Source organism: Misgurnus anguillicaudatus, chromosome 2 (genome assembly GCF_027580225.2).
Source record: "Misgurnus anguillicaudatus chromosome 2, ASM2758022v2, whole genome shotgun sequence".
Classification (NCBI taxonomy): domain Eukaryota; kingdom Metazoa; phylum Chordata; class Actinopteri; order Cypriniformes; family Cobitidae; genus Misgurnus; species Misgurnus anguillicaudatus.
In genome coordinates, this window is record NC_073338.2 from 1203398 (window position 1) to 1221299 (window position 17902).

Consider the following 17902-nt stretch of genomic DNA (forward strand, 5'->3'; position numbering starts at 1 on the left):
ACAACACACAGGTCATATTTTTTATTAAGATACAGTGTTTTTTGTATAATTACTCTACATGTTATTACATTTGACTGCATACTGCAAAATGTCTGAAAACAATTGACTATTAGCATGTTTTCTGATACATTTTTGCAAGACCTTTTAAGCAAGCGACTCAAACCGCCCCCACAAAACACAAACCATGGTTTCAAATCGATGTCGTGATTTTCGGCTTCGCTTTGACAAGACGAAAATACGGTTGAACAGGTGCAAAATGTACAGTGCCTTCACAAGTTCAATGTGTTATCATTTCATATTTAAACAATAAAACGTCAAGAGATCCCAAAGGGGTGTCACGGGTGTGCTTTAGGAGTGCATTTCTCTGTTTGCTTTAGAATCATGGTACGGACGTCATACACCGTTCTGTCTGCCCAGCACAATACAACGTCAAACACGCCCCTACCACAGGCCATTAAAGAACCCAATTAGCGAAATTAGAATTAGCGAGATCTGATCATCTCAGATGTCTCATTTGATCTTGGATGTAATAAGCAGCGTACAATGAACGAGCCCTAGAGCTCCAAATGGTGCCATAACCACGGAAAATAAATAAATAAACAAACCCACACAATCATAATTTTCATGATCGATCGTCGATGCCACGTTCGAGTACTCCTGCCAATACTCATCACACACGCAGCCAGTTGAGAGTTAATCAGCAATTAGTTTCACAACTGATATTTGGACATCTAACATAATGTAAGTGAGCCTGACTGAGTCTGAGAGCACTTTATTTTGAGATCTTTTCAAATGAAAAAAGATCCTGTAATTCAGAGCTCCCCAACCACCGGGTCACAAGAACGTCCTTAGAAAAAATGTGTACAATAGCTATGTTATAGTTCAATAAGGTATTTTTTCCTTTAAGAGCCGACTTCAAATAACATTGATCATTAGAGTTGTGATTAGAGTTTGAGCATACTTTTAAAACACAATCGATCTAAGAATCGTAGAGGTATGACTTTATGAATCATTTGCAAATGTACCTCGCATATAATGTAAATATGTAAATAGAGGTTCAACTCTGTGACATCGCAAATGACTGAAAGGTATTTGCAGGTTTCTGTAAAACAACAAGACAATTATTCAATTTAATTTATATAGAGCTTTTCACAATTGTTTAATTGTTTCAAAGCAGCGATCATGGCACCATGATCAAAATAAACTCTTTTACTAATAATATTTTAACGGGTACACTTTTACCGTGGGTTTGAAAGGAACCTAAACATTTAGTCCTGTGTTAATCATCATTAAAATCACATGGTAAACAGGAATCTCCGCGCCCAGACGCAATTCTTCTGGCATCATCTCCTCCTTTACTCCAACTTTTTTGCTTCTGTTTCATTACTTGATCTTAAGGCTGGAGTCTGACCTAAGGTTCAAGCTGCCCTCGAGAACAGCAAGCCAAGCTAATTATTAAAGCGTCATAAAACACTAACCAACATTTTTTTTAGATGTTAACATAGTTAGTTGTGTTGCACATCATAGAAGACAATGTTAGCATCTGTTAATTTTACCATTTGGAGAAAACTAGTTAATTTTTAGCTTTTTTGTGATTTTTTGTCTTCGTGGTTTAAACTCCATATCGTGTCAACGTCACGGGCTGTGACATGGCAAAGCACTATAGTACATTGATGACGCTTCCCTAGGGCTGGGCGATATATATCGGAGGATTCTCATGCGTGTTTCATCAGTAAAGCCGGTTCCTTGATTAGAAGTAAATCGCCATCAGCTGCTTTCAGATGGAGCCGCATTTACTACTACACTCCATCTGAAAGCAGCTGATGGCAATTTACTTCTAATCAAGGAACCGGCTTTACTGATGAAACACGCATGAGAATCCTCCGATATATATCGCCCAGCCCTACGCTTCCCAATATATTGATCTTTTAGGTAAAGCATTTGGATTTATTTCATTTTATTATTGGATTTTCCTGGTTGTTTTATTTTTGTGCAAGATCACTAGTCAGCAAACACTTGTCCCGTCATTTTCTCCGCGCATACATAAGACTTTTTCCCCTTCTAGGTATTCACTTTTTCAGAAGAAAGAACTGCCATGTCCATGATGCACATTTAAATACTTTATTAACTAATTGTTCAGTTTGGTTATGTACACACTATGCAGAGTTTCTGTAAATGCGGTTGTCTGACTACTGAGTTAATTCGGTTGTAGAATGCGGTTGTCAGTCCTTTAAATGACTGAACCGTGTGTGTATAGAACAGGATTAAGCATTAAAAAGGTGACAATACAACCAAATTCATATGCAGTGTGTATGAGCCCAATATATTCAGTTTAATTATTTCTGTAATACTGCTATTCTTGGTAAATCTTAATATTTGAGCCTTGCCCACTCCTCGCCATTCTTCTCAAAGCGTTTATGCCCATTTAAGTTGCATTTTTTAAAATTATAGTGAGGTAGACTGGAGCTGAAACAGCTGCGTTTCATGACCCTTTAAGACTAAATGGGCAGACAAACTCGTGAAACAATGAAAGTAAAACAATCCGCCAAAATATGGTTTTACAGGTCTATAGAAAATATACTATAAAGCAGTTATTCATTTTCCTAATGCATGGTTCTTTGATCCTTACGTTAGTTTAAAACGTTATACATTTCACAAAGGGGGATTTTCAGCACTTTCTTTGAACAGCAACTCAGCAACTTACCCAATTTTTTTTAAGCTGAAACCGGTCCACAATGTAAAAAGGGTTGGGGACCCCTGCTGTATTTTAATGCAGTTTGGGTGAAAGTGAAATTTTTAATAATTTCTTTTATGATGAAAAGAAGTTACTGCTTTCATCCTAAAATACTTTGTCAATATGCCATACTTAAAGAGCACAATACAGAGGCAGACACTACTTAAGTGTTTTACTTTCTACATAAAAGTAAATTTTCAAGTATCTGTATTTTATCAGTGTTTATTTTGGAAAACTTATATTCCAAACATATTATCATAATTTTTACTCCACTACATTTCATAATTTAATTTTTTTGTTTATATTTAATATTTAAGTACATTAAACATCTACTTTTTTTACTTTTACTTAAGTAAAAGTACTTTAGTACAAATTTTTTATGTAATTTTTACGTATTTGGGTATTTTATGTAATTAGGTATTAAATTAATTTTAATATGAATGAATTGAGAATGAATTGGCTGTGAGAATTTTCATTCCTAAATAGCGGCCGCGCTACTGAAGCACCATCTAGTGGCTGTTTCCAAAAACGAACCAGAGTTTCCCCTCTTGTTCTTCTATACTCTTTGCTACAGAGCTTTGACGACTCTGTCACAACAAAACCCTCCCGTTTTATAGCAACTTCCCATTGCCTCCTCATGCCTGTATCACTGGGAAACCTTCAAATGTGAAGAAAAAACAGCGAGAGATCATGAGAGAGAATACCAGTTCCTGCTGAACATTGACATAATATTATAAATAGTAACGTTAAATAACCAAAATGATTGTTCAATCTTACTTGTGAAATGTAATCCCATGTGATCTGGAATCAATACTGCGCCGGTTATTGCAACCATAAGCTGCACAAAATACGGCCATAGTATGGCTTTCATTCCGTTAACTCCCATTGACTCTGGTGCTAGCGTGCAGTGAGGAGACCCATCCAATATGGCGCCGGCGCTTGATGCGTTCCAGCACGTCATGAGGTGTCTACGTATATAATGTCTATGTGTATAAAGGCTAGCTGTCTCGCCCGCGCATTTTGGCGGCCATCTTACCAAATGACGCTCGCTCACTTATTAGCATTGAGTTTTAATGGTACAGGTACTTTTAAATTACCATAACTTGCTTAATTTTTTATAAACGTCAAAGATGTACCTATGACACTGCATGTTTATACTAAAAGAATAGAAAAAATTCATGAAAAATGTTAAAGCATCCAGAATTATAGCCACGTTAATGACGTTTGTAGGAAGCCGGGCCGTTTGAGAATTGGTGGAAAATTGAGCAAGTTATGGTCATTTAAAAGTACCTGCACAATGCTTAGAGTGAGTGAACTGTCTGTGGTAAGATGGCCGCCAGGTGAGGACGTTAGAGATAGGGTTTAATATTTTTCCCGAAAATTATGCTGCGTTCCAGGCAGGTTTTTGAGCCCGTGAATTACGACTTCAAAACCACGACTCACGACTCTATGCGTTCCAGGCAGCCTGTAACCCGTGTTTTTACAACCTTCTACCTGTGAAAGTGCACTGGAACGGCAGTCAAACCCGTGACTTCCCACCCGTGAACTCGTACTAGATCGATGTACTCCCAGTTCAGAGTCGTGACTCGTGGTTTTGAAGTCGGAATCCTGGGAAATAGCTGTTTTTTTGCACAAGTAATGTATCAATATCATTCAAATATGCGTTCCCAACATGTTTTATATTATTTGTATCATTATTAGGGCAAGAAACACAGTTATTATGTCCATATCAACAACGTTTTTTGCAATGATCAATTCTGCTGCGGATCAAGTGAGCTGCGTTCGTGACAGCCTGCCGTAGCGAAATGCAAGGTGAATTGTCTGTGACTTCTGAAAATCTTTAAAATTATAAAACTATAATTAAGAATAACTGAGGAATAATCACTCGAAGTTAAGCAACAATTTCTTTATTAGGGCAGGTATATTTCTCTTTTAAATAAATAATATAGGCTACAAGTTTTGACTACCCTAAATAAAAGCAAACGACCCACAGAAAAATGCAACTGTGCACGGCAATAATTAAAGACAGGGCCATGCCTATGTATGCTAAAACTGAATTGAAATGATAATTTAAAAACTAAAACAAAAGCATAAACACAAACAGTAACACTGCCACAATAGGACAATTTCGGGGCAAAACTGTCACTCACAAGTTAAGCAACAATTTCTTTATTAGGGCAGATATATTTTTCTTTTAAACATATCCTACAAATTTAAACTAAATAAAAGCAAACGACCCACAGAAATGTGCAACTGTGCACGACAATAATTAAAGACAGGGCCAGGCCTATGTAGACTAAAACTGAATTTAAATAATAATTTAAAAAACTAAAACAAAAGCATAAACACAAACAGTAACACTGCCGCAATAGGGCAATTTCGCGCAAAACTGTCACTTACAAGTTAAAGGGATAGTTCGGCCAAAAACGATATTAAACCCATGATTTACTCACCCCCAAGCTGTCCGAGTTGCATATGTCCATCGTTTTTCAGACAAACACATTTTCGGATATTTTAGAAAATATTTTAGATATTTCTGTTCATTAAATGTAATGTTACGGGGTCCAGCAATAGTCCACGACCTTCAAGTCCAAAAAAGTGCGTCCATCCTTCACAAATTAAATCCAAACGGCTCCAGGATGATAAACAAAGGTCTTCTGTGGGTAATCCGTGCGGTGTTGTTGTAGAAATATCCATATTTAAAATGTTATTAACTTTATAAACTAGCTTCCGGTAGCGCCGCCATTTTGGAGTGATGCGCATTCAGGATGAGAGCTTACGCAGCGTACAGAGTTTCTCTGCTGCTGCTCGGTGCCCCCGCCCTCCGAATTTGTCATACGTCACTAAGAAAAGTGCGTACACTACGCTAATCCTCTCTCCTGAGTCTAAGATGGCGGCGCTACCGGAAGCTAGTTTATAAAGTTAATAACATTTTAAATATGGATATTTCTACAAGAACACCGCACGGATTACCCACAGAAGACCTTTGTTTATCATCCTGGAGCCGTTTGGATTTAATTTGTGAAGGATGGACGCACTTTTTTGGACTTGAAGGTCTTGGACTATTGCTGGACCCCGCAACATTACATTTAATGAACAGAAATATCTAAAATATTTTCTAAAATATCCGAAAATGTGTTTGTCTGAAAAACGATGGACATATGCAACTCGGACAGCTTGGGGGTGAGTAAATCATGGGTTTAATATCGTTTTTGGCCGAACTATCCCTTTAAGCAACAATTTCTTAGGGCAGGTATATTTTTCTTTTAAACATAAAACAATTTTAACTGAATAAAGGCAAACGACCCTCAGAAATGTGTAAATGTGCACGGAAAGATTAAAGACAGGGCCATGCCAAGGGTAAAACAGAATTGAAATAATAATTTAAAAACTAAAACAAACGCATAAACAGTAACACTGCCGCAATAGGGCAATTACAAGCGAAAGTGTCACTCACAACATCAGCATTGCATTTCAAACCATTTTTATTTCTCACCTTGCCCTTCATTTATTTTATTTTTTTGGAAATGTGCTTTTAAAAAGCAGAGAGCGTCGATGGACTCAGGCGGTTTCGTATTTTACTTGCTTTTACTGTTCGGACGCTTTTACTTGCGCTCTGTGCTTTGCGCTTTTGCTTTTTAGCTTTTATCTTTTGATTCAACTACCAGCAGTTCCGCACAGTGCTCAAACTAAACAATTGGGCTCTCAAACTAAAACTACAAATTCCTGGAACTATATTGATATTTGGAATATTCAACAACTTGGGGTTTCTATCATAGCAGTCTACCAGTCTGCTATAGCAGGCAGCTGACAATCCTAAAACAGTACAACACAGCTGCCCACACTCAAACAGAAGAAAAGAAGAAAATATGCCTTCTTTTGGATCTCAATCCACCTGCTGCTTAAACTGCCACAGACTTTTACAATAGATTGCGGTTCTCGAAACAAAGTTACTTGTGGCGCTGCCGACCCTGCCAGAACATACAGCGGAGCTTCATCGTGGTCCTTCTCAACATAAAGCTGGTGAGTCCTGTGAACCTAATGCTTATAAACAGGTCATAGTGAGCTCAGAGAAACCTAAAGAAATTGAGGACACAAACCGATGGCATAAACAGGGTGCGAGACCCAAAAGTGCTCAAAATATTAGACTGTCACGAGTGTCACAAATTGCTGCATTAGCATCATCTACCCCAGATATGGGTACAACTTGAGTAGCCAATATTGGTATTCTACCACCCCCTGTACGGCTTGAAAATAGATTTGAAGCACTAATGAGTTTGGGTGAAGAATCCCCAAATGTTAATGGACACAGATCACATCAGTCAGTAGCTTACAGAGCTAACAGACGGTCAATATCATACAGGCAGCGGCGCTCCGCTGAGACAGCAGCCGAGCCAAGCACGCTGATAGTGGGTGACAATATTATCAGAAACTTTGAAAGCAAGGCTACCCGTACATACTGTTTTCCTCGTGCAACGGTTTCTGATGTTAACAAGGAACTTGGCAACATTCTGATGAAACATAAGTCTGTCAGTCGGATTGTCATACATGTGGGAAAGAATGATATTCGGAAAGAGCAGTCTGAGCTCCTTAAGGTGGATTTCAATGAACTTTTTGAAACACTTGCAAGACTGAAAGTTCAATCTTTCATCAGTGGACCTCTCCCAGCCCGGGGAACAAATATGTTTTCTCGGCTACTAAGTTTAAATTCATGGCTGCAAAAAACCTGCACCATGAGAGGACTGAATTACATTGACAATTTCAATATCTTCTGGAGCCAAAGGCAACTTTTTAACACAGATGGTATCCACCCAAACAAACTGGGTGCTAGGTTGCTTAAAGACAATATCTTTTTCTCCATGCATCATCCATCAGCTGAGTGTGCCAGTCCACTACTGAACAGCAGAAATGACCACAGGATTTTACACCAGCACCTGGATGGACATTCAGAAGACAAGGATAAAACTCTGCAGTCACAACTACTGTTCACAGACACAGCTCAGGCTGAGCCCTGCCCACAGACCTCGCTACAGCTGGATTGTGAATCAACACCCAAGGACGTTTCTGTTGATAATGACCAGAGGAATGATAACACTCCCTCCCAGCCTTCAGGAACACCAGAATCACAGCTGATGTCGTCACACTCTCTCTCCCTCTCTCCAACATCACCACTTCTGGGCTTTTCAGAGAAAATGGAGAAACTGGTATCTGCTGGAACAAAGCTCTCCCACTCTATTGCTGCGAGTCCCCAAATATCAACCAAGAAACGGCGGGCTCCTCAACCACCAAAGCCTTCGGGCCCAGCCTGCCCTCCCCCTCCATCTGAGAGAGCACTCCGACCTCTGCCTCAACGTCAGGGATCACACCAGCCCTCATCTGCAAACAGCACTGGTAACTGATGTGTGTTGGGTTCCCGCTACGTCAGCAGTAACAATCATAAATATTTTAAGAACAAGCGGGTGCCCGATGTCCCTTTAGCTTTCCCTATCTCTGTCCTGACATGTGATAGAAAGATGAAGGCCATCTCCAGCCGCACAGCAATTCTATCTAATCTACTGCCTATTATACGTCATTCTGAGGTTGATACAGTGCCAAAACCAGTTACTGTTAAGTTAGCACTTCTGAACATCCGTTCACTAAAGAACAAATCCTTTTTAGTTAATGATCTTATCACCACTAACAACCTGGACTTTATGTTTCTAAATGAAACTTGGTTAGATGACAGCTGCAGTGCTACAGTCCTCAATGAATCAGCCCCACCCAACTTTACCTTTATAAATGTCTGTAGAGCTATTAGAAGAGGTGGAGGAATAGCTGCTTTATTCAAAGATGCCTTTCAATGCAAGCAAGTGTTACTTGGTGATTACCAGTCTTTTGAATATTTGTGTATTGCTTTAAAAGGTACACCACGCATTCTGTTTACAATTATTTATAGACCTCCCAAATACACCTCAGCATTTGTTGATGAATTCACAGAACTTTTATCAACAATTTCCTCTGAATTTGATTGTTTTGTTATTGCTGGAGATTTTAATATTCATATAGACAATGCAGAAAACAATGCTGCAATTAAACTGTTAAATGTTTTAAACACCTTTGATCTGACCCAGCACGTGCAAGGTCCTACACACAATCGGGGACACACTCTTGATCTGCTCATTAGCAAGGGTCTATACATTTCATCCACTGTAATCAAGGATGAAGCCCTATCTGACCATTTCTGTGTTTACTTTGATTTATTGATCTGTCCTGCCACTGATGCTAGATCTGTCTATGTTAAAAAAAGGTTCATAAATGAGAACACCAGTGAGGTATTTATGAATGCTATATCAATGTTGCCAAACATATCTGCAGACTCTGTTGATGTTCTCCTTGAAAACTTTAACATAAAAGTTAAAGATGCCATTGATGGTATAGCTCCAGTAAAGGTCAAGGTGATCACTGGCAGACGTAAAGCACCCTGGAGAAACACAACAGCAGTACAGCACATGAAAAGAACATGCAGAAAAGCTGAACGTATGTGGCGGAAAACAAAACTTGAAGTACATTATAGCATCTATAAGACAGTCTTCGTGCTTTCAATGTAGAACTAGGCACAGCTAGACAGACCTTCTTCTCCAACATTATAAACAACAACATAAACAACACTCACACTCTTTTTGCTACTGTAGAGAGACTAACAAACCCCCCAAATCAAGTTCCTAGTGAAATGCTCTCTGACAACAAATGCAATGAGTTTGCAACCTTTTTCTCTGAGAAGATCAGTAATATCAAAATGGCAATCATTACGGCCTCATATTGTACTGTGGTCAGTCAGATATCATTGCAACAACCTCAGAAATTAGTCATTCTCTCAGAATTTGACATAATTGATATAAAAACCTTGGAAGAAACAGTACAACATCTTAAAGCATCAACTTGCAGCCTTGACACGCTCCCCACATCTTTTCTCAAAAAGGTACTTAACTGCTTAGAAACTGACCTCTTAAAAATAGTAAATACCTCTCTGATCACAGGCACTTTTCCAGAGTCATTAAAAACAGCAGTTGTTAAGCCTCTCCTAAAAAAGAGTAACCTAGACAAAACCATACTTAGCAACTACAGACCAATCTCAAATCTTCCGTTTATAGGCAAGATCATTGAAAAGGCTGTTTTTAATCAGCTGAACAAATTCTTAAACTGAAATGGCTATCTGGACAATTTTCAATCTGGTTTCCGTCAGCATCACAGCACAGAGACAGTTCTCATAAAGATAATAAATGATATTCGCTTAAACTCTGATTCAGGTAAAATATCAGTGCTAGTGCTACTAGATCTTAGTGCTGCCTTTGACACAGTAGATCACACCATACTCTTACATAGACTGGAAAACTGGGTAGGGCTCTCTGGGATGGTCCTCAAATGGTTTAAAACATACCTACAAGGAAGAGGTTACTATGTGAACATAGGTAACCATAAATCTGAGTGGACATCCATGACATGTGGAGTCCCACAGGGTTCAATTCTTGCACGGCTTCTGTTTAATTTGTATATGCTCCCACTTGGTCAAATAATGAAAAAGAACCAAATTGCTTACCACAGCTATGCAGATGACACACAGATATACTTAGCCCTGTCACCTAATGACTACAGCCCCATTGACTCTCTATGTAAATGCATTGATGAAATTAACTGTTGGATGCGTCAAAACTTCCTCCAGTTAAACAAAGACAAAACTGAAGTCATTGTATTTGGAAATAAAGATGAAACTCTCAAGGTTAACACATACCTTGACTCTAGGGGTCTAAAGACACAAAATAAAGTCAGAAATCTTGGTGTAATTTTAGAGTCTGACCTTAATTTCAGTAGTCATGTGAAAGCAATAAGCAAATCAGCTTACTACCATCTCAGAAATATTGCCAGAATTAGATGTTTTGTCTCAAGACAGGACTTAGAGAAACTTGTTCATGCTTTCATCACCAGCAGGGTGGATTACTGCAATGGACTTCTTACGGGGATCCCCAAAAAGACCATTAGACAGCTGCAGCTCATACAAAACACTGCTGCCAGAATTCTGACCAGAACCAAAAAATCTGAGCACATTACTCCAGTCCTCAGGTCCTTACAATGGCTACCTGTTACATTTAGAATAGATTTTACTCGTTTATAAATCACTTCATGGCTTAGGACCCAAATACATGACAGATATGCTAACTGTATATAAACCTAAAAGATTACTCAGATCATTAGGATCAGGTCAGTTAGAAATCCCAAGGGTTCACTCAAAACAAGGCGCGTCAGCATTTAGTTATTATGCCACCTCTAGCTGGAATCAGCTTCCAGAAGAGATCAGATGTGCTTCAACAGTAAACACTTTTAAATCTAGATTAAAAACACATCTGTTTAACTTTGCATTTACTGAATGAGCACTGTGCTGCTTCACACTGACTGCACTTTTAACTCAAGTCACTTTTATTTCTGTTTTATTCTTTTTAACATTTTAAAGTGTTTTTATTGTGATTTTATTGTGTATCTATTATTTTTACATTTTCTTGTTTCTCTTTTATATATTGTTTTCTCATTTCTATGTAAAGCACTTTGAATGACCTCTGTGTATGAAATGTGCTATACAAATAAACTTGCCTTGCCTTGCCTTTTTGTAACAAATTGGCCGCAAATAGAGAACGCTCTCTCCGCCTCCACAGATGTAGCCTGAATAGTGCTAAGAGCATCAAACAGCTGTTGCAGGTGGGGTGGTCTCCTTTTGGTGGCTTCGAAGAGGGAAAACTCTTTGTTTAGAATGCTCATGAAGACACCGTCTTTCATTTCCTCTGAGGCTGGCTTAGTGGTCATTGAAAAAGCCAGCTGCAAATCTAGCGCAAGTTTATAAAAAGTATATATATATAAATTTCCCGTTTCCCGTCATAACTTTTCCCGGGAATCGGGAAATAGTCTTGATAAGATTTCCCGGGAATCCCGTTTCTCGGGATTAAACCCTAGTTAGAGACTCCGCCGTAAGACATCTAGCCTTTATACATATCTATGGAACAAGTCTATTCTCTTCTCGTCAGTTCACACGCACCAGCGCAGCGCGTACACTGGCGAGGAGCAGAGCGAGACCTTGACGCCGGATTTTAAACACTGCATATGTATCCGAGTCCTGATCGGGAGGTAACGTCCGATTCCAATCGAGTCTGAAACCACGTGATCGGGCCGATTTCCGATCACGTGATCAGATCGGGACATCCCTAATTTTTTTGTTTGTAGCCTATTAGCTGTCAATTATAGTTCTTAGAAAGAAAAAAAAACAGAATCTGCAGTTCACACCTACAGAAAAACTGGAAATCGATTGCAAGAGAAAACAACTCATATTTTAAGATTATTAAAGGTAACATACAGTTGTGTTCAAAATTATTCAACCCCCAATGCTGTTAAGGGTTTTAGGGAATTTAGTGTACATTTGTAATTGTATTCAGAATGAAATCCTACAAGGACTTCTTAAAGAACCATATGCAACTAAAATGACATCAATTGGTTTCGTAATATAGTAGTAAATGTTTCTATTGTGAATTCTTCATTGACAAAATTATTCAACCCCATAAAGAACTACCACTCTGACGAACAGAGGTTCATTGAAGTGTTTTCAATCAGGTATTGAAAACACCTGTGGATGTCAGGGAACAGCAATAAAGCCTAATAAGCACCAATTAGGCAGCTTTAAAATGACTGTGATACTCAACTCCTTCTAAACATTTACTGGTGTGGTTACAAACATGGTGAAGTCAAAAGAATGGTCCAGGAAGACAAGAGAAGAGGTGATTCATCTTCACAGGAAGGGCAATGGCTATAAGAAGATTGCAAAGATGTTAAACATACCAAGAGACACCATAGGAAGCATCATTCGCAAATTCAAGGCAAAGGGCACTGTTAAAACGCTTCCTGGTCGTGGCAGAAAAAAGATGCTAACTGCGACTGCTGTGCGCTATCTGAAGCGTAGAGTGAAAAAAAGTCCCCGTGTGACTGCTGAGGAACTGAGAAAAGATTTGTCAGATGTGGGTACTGAAGTTTCTGCTCAGACAATACGGCGCACCCTGCGTACTGAAGGCCTCCATGCCAGAACTCCCAGGCGCACCCCCTTGCTGTCTCCAAAGAATAAGAAGAGTCGACTGCAGTATGCCAAAAGTCATGTGGACAAACCACAGAAGTTTTGGGATAGTGTTCTGTGGACTGATGAAACATAATTAGAACTGTTTGGGCCCATGGATCAACGCTATGTTTGGAGGAGGAAGAACAAGGCCTATGAAGAAAAGAACACCTTGCCTACTGTGAAGCATGGCGGGGGGTCAATCATGCTTTGGGGCTGTTTTGCTTCTGCAGGTACAGGTAAACTTCAGCGTGTGCAAGGTACCATGAATTCTCTTCAGTACCAGGAGATATTGGATGACAATGTGTTGCAGTCCGTCACAAACCTGAGGCTTGGGAGACGTTGGACCTTTCAACAGGACAATGATCCCAAGCATACCTCCAAATCCACTAGAGCATGGTTGCAGAAAAAAGGCTGGAACATTTTGAAGTGGCCATCGCAGTCACCAGACTTAAATCCGATTGAGAACCTCTGGTGGGACTTAAAGAAAGCAGTTGCAGTGCGCAAGCCTAAGAATGTGACTGAACTGGAGGCTTTTGCCCATGATGAATGGGCCAAGATACCCGTAGATCGCTGCAAGACACTTGTGTCAAGCTATGCTTCACGTTTAAAAGCTGTTTTAACTGTAAAAGGATGTTGTACTAAGTACTAAAATTGAATGTCACTTGGGGGTTGAATAAAACTGATAAAGATGTGAGCACAGAAAATACATTTGTGGTTATTTCATTATAAATGTTATGTTATATTTGTCTGACCTACACATGCCTCTTTGATGTAATTTTAAGCAGGATGACTGAATGATCAAAATCAATGTCAAACCGGCTAAAACAATCAATTTCAGTTGGGGTTGAATAATTTTGAACACAACTGTAGAATGATTGAGCGTAGTATTTATACTTGTTCTGTGATGTGACATGTAGACAAAAAAAAATTGTTTGGGTCTGTAATGGCTTAGAAGCTTCCTAAAAACCTCTCTAAGATAGCTCTATTAGGGTGGGGGATTTTAAACAAGTGGTTTTGCACCTATTTGGCTCCCCCTACTGGCTTAACTTGCAATCTCATTACTGATTGGCTGACTTTGCTGCCACTCAAAAAATGTAGCCAATTATTTTAAAGTGGAGGGGCAGTTAGATGCCTGTGATGTCATAAGCATCAGTTTTTCAGATTGGGCCGTTTTTCTTGCTGACTAAAATTTCTAAAATAGGAATTTCTATGAGACTGAGATGTTAAGCATGTTTATCACTTTTTTATGTTTGTGAATGTGGGTAGACTACCATTATTCAACAAAGACAATGTAAAAATGGTTTTTCATTCTCTGTCCCCTTTAAGCAACACAAGCTGTAAATATAAAAAGTTATCTCTCACAAGTTTATCGTTTCACTTCAGAAGACATGTGAGACTATAAAAAAAAATCATATTTGGATGAACTACTCCTTGAACTCTTTCCCCACCAGTGATTTTTTTTTAAAGTTGCCAGCCAGCTCCAGCATTTTTCATGATTTTCACAAAAGTTTAATGCCTTTCAGAAAATATTCTTCTTAAAATATATAAACATACAATATATCAAATGAAAGAACAGACTGTCTGCTTTCTCCTACCTTGATTAACTCCTCTTATCACCTCTCATATATGGGTAGGTTTCTTCAAAAACACAAAATTTTCAGCAAAAAGCTGAGATAATTTAATTTTTGTGAAGGACTTTTGATAAAGTAAGAACTCCGTGTATGTTTTGAGGATTGGTCTAAATCTGATCTCTTTCATGTGAGGCGTTGCTTCCTGGTTTTATAAGTTGCGGAAGAGCTGGTGGATAATATTTCGGATTGCTGGAAATACTCATCATTGGCAGAGAAAGAGTTAAGTTTGACTGACAGGCCCAACATTACCTGAAGCTATAATGAAACTGACCTGCTGTGATTTGTTAAAGCGATGTATCTCATCGATGAACAGAATGGTCTTTCTCTTGCACAGACGGAGCTCATTCTGGGCCTGTTTGATCACTTCACGCACCTCGCCGGTTGAAGTGCTGGTGGCGGAAAGCGTCACAAAGCGTCCTGTGCCTTTCTTCTTAATGGAGGTGGCAATAATGTGGGCCAGGGTGGTCTGTAAATGGTAAACATGCAAACAAAACTAAACGGGATGCAATCTAAGTTCAACAGTAAACCTTGAACTGCTATTGCAAGATTTGCTAGAATATCTGGGTCACATATCAATCCAAAATCAAATGGGGAATCAAAGGAAATATATTAGGGCTGTCAAAATTAACGCGTTAATAACGCGTTAACGCAAATTCATTTTAACGCCACTAATTTTATTAACGGAGATTAACGCAACGCGCAATTTCTGTTTGACCCTTGGTCCAGCCCATATAGTTGAATAAACAGAGACGCAGACAAATGTGACTCTCTCTAAATGAGTAAAAGGTTTTCATAGAAATAAGAACATTAAGCAAATCGTCTACCAAATCCAATGCTCTAAATGCTCGTTGGACATCTCAAATGATCTATATTTATACGTCTGAGAGGTGTAACGTTACCGTCCTCCTAATGCTTAATCTAATACAAAAATGCGTCTCAATTCATTTTGGTTTCGCTTTTATGCATGACTTAAAAAATAGACTGCAGGACTTGCTTGATGTTAAAATAGTCATTAAGAAAGATAAAGTTCGGTACCTGATTAATGTTAAAGAGTTATTAAGAGCGACAAGACTCAAAAGCGATCCCCTCACGCTGACTGACTGACATCTGAAGCGCGTGCACACAGACGCGCGAGGGCGCGACCTGGAGACATCTACACAAAATTACAGTTTTACAAATATCTGTTTTGATAAGAATTCACGCAGGTAGGCTCTATAATCTGTTATGTCTTAAGTAAATGTTTGGTTAACTGTTGGGTAAAAATATCTGATGTGTAACATTATATTAGATCACTTAGATTTTAAGCAGTCTGTCTCAATGTCAATCAAACAAAAGGAAAAAAGTTGAACATACATTGATGATGTTTTTGCTTTGTGTGTGCTAAATCTATTAGTTTTACCAGTGATTTTAAGGTATTGATGTGGTAATATAATGTATGGATGTGGTAATTTTTGTGGTAATTTGACTCTTTCATCTTCAAACACGTGTAGTTCTGTCATATTTTGTTATATTTCAACAAATCATGCATTGTTCTATGTTTTAATAGAGAATGTCAAAATATGAACAACTATTTTTTTTTAAATTGGCTAATTCTGACTCAACTTGCCAGCACAGGTCACAAATGATACAGCAGCAAACAAAAATGGAGAAAGAAAAATCTTCTTAAAGGAAAATTAGTATACAAAACAATGGCTGATGATCCTGTTAAAAATGTAAACAGGCTATTGTTAACATACATTTGCATAAAGCATCTATATATGCGCAACCTATGTATATATGATTAGAATATTAAAAACCTGAAAAGTGTTAAATTAGGGTAAATTTAGAATGGATAAAAATGTGCGATTAATTTGCGATTAATCGCAGTTAACTCATGAAATCATGCGATTAATCTAGATTAATTTTTTTAATCTATTGACAGCCCTAAAATATATGCATTGCAAAAAGGCCAAAGGATGATTGAAAAGATTGTATTGAGGTTACATAACACTGGCTGGCAGTTTTTCTTATAGATTGGCAGAATTAAAAGTTAAAGTGTTAGGAAATCCTCCTCCTCTCCTCTGTGACTCTGTAATGAAGAGGAGTGATGAGTAAACACTGACAACAACACAGTTCAATGAAACTCAAATCTAAAATGAGTCTGTGTGGTTAAGTAGAAAACATTTATTAATGTTCAAGGGCTCGGGCTTCTCTACACTTGCTAAAAAATTAAACAATACTCAAACTAAATGTTGTGTCCTCATTCTCCAGGTCCTAGAAATAATTTAAATAGAACGAATGAAGATACAATTCTACTTTTAACATTATTGGTTCAACAAAAATGATAATGATAAAATATCAGGCTGCTGCAAGCAAAGTGTATGTTTTGAAAATGTGTATCTAAGGATAATGTAACTTTAAAGGAAAGTAAACTTTGAAAAAAGAATCCACAAGTGATTTGTCTCATATCTGAACAATCACCACAGGCATGCATTGCATCAAGTTGGATGATTTCACTTATATTACCTATAGATTTCTGTATTGAAATAAAAGTGTGATTTTTAATAAAGTCTTTTATCATCATCTGTAATTTGGCTCTAACATTTTGTCATTTTGACCCCCCAATCAGTAAATATTCCTCCATGGCATTTAATATTTTAGCGTTCTTAACGTTTCTTTGATTCTTGCTTCAGAAAAACAATTATAGCCTCTGATATCAGTTTACTCGGCAGTAATATACATTAGTACATATCATATATTGTTTATCGTATCGGTGATCGTTGTAAAGAAATTAATTTAATACAAACCAGAGACCTTTCCACATCCTGGTGGTCCCCAGAGTATTAAAGATGGAATCTCCTGTGACAGCAGCAGAGATCTGAGCAGGGTCTGTTCTCCGATCAGCTTATTCTGCCCGAAATACTCCTCCAGTGTGCTGGGTCTCAGTATTTCTGCCAAGGGCTTTTCGTTATTCAGCATGAACGATGATGATGATGCTGGTGGTCCATCCTGACATTCAGGTTTCTCCGTTACTTTCACTCCAGGACCGATCGAGACTTCTGTAGTCTCTGTACACGTGACCATTGATTCAATCTTTTGCTTTTGATCGGTACCTCTGGATTTGGTGTGAAAAAGTGAGAAGAGTGCAGCTGGCCGTTTGTCAGTGAGGTTAGTGCGAGGTTTTTTGGAAGGAGGTTCAGGTGAATCATGATCAGACGCGTTATGATGATCAAAGCTCTGTAAACACTCATCCAGGTGGCCATTAATTTTGTCTGCATCAAAATCCCCCATGCAAACCGGACACTTTACGGTAACCTCCGACGTTTTCTCCGCCATGATAAATTTCCCAAATGTTTTAAATCACCTGTCGCTTGTTGTACTGTAGCTGATACACACACACACACACACACATTAAGGAGCCGACACGCTTTT

The 17902-nt window shown here is 38.4% G+C and overlaps 1 protein-coding gene across 1 annotated transcript in view; it reads right to left on the bottom strand.

The window, feature by feature from the left end:
* The window catches only part of wrnip1 (WRN helicase interacting protein 1), a 33440-nt gene extending 15538 nt beyond the window's left edge, over positions 1–17902 (bottom strand). The window contains exons 1-2 of the mRNA XM_055201117.2: positions 17285–17902; positions 14763–14957 (exon numbers count right to left, since the gene is read on the bottom strand). Of these exons, the coding sequence (XP_055057092.2) occupies positions 14763–14957; positions 17285–17806 (717 nt within the window). The 5' untranslated portion in view covers positions 17807–17902. The remainder of the gene's footprint in view (positions 1–14762; positions 14958–17284) is intronic.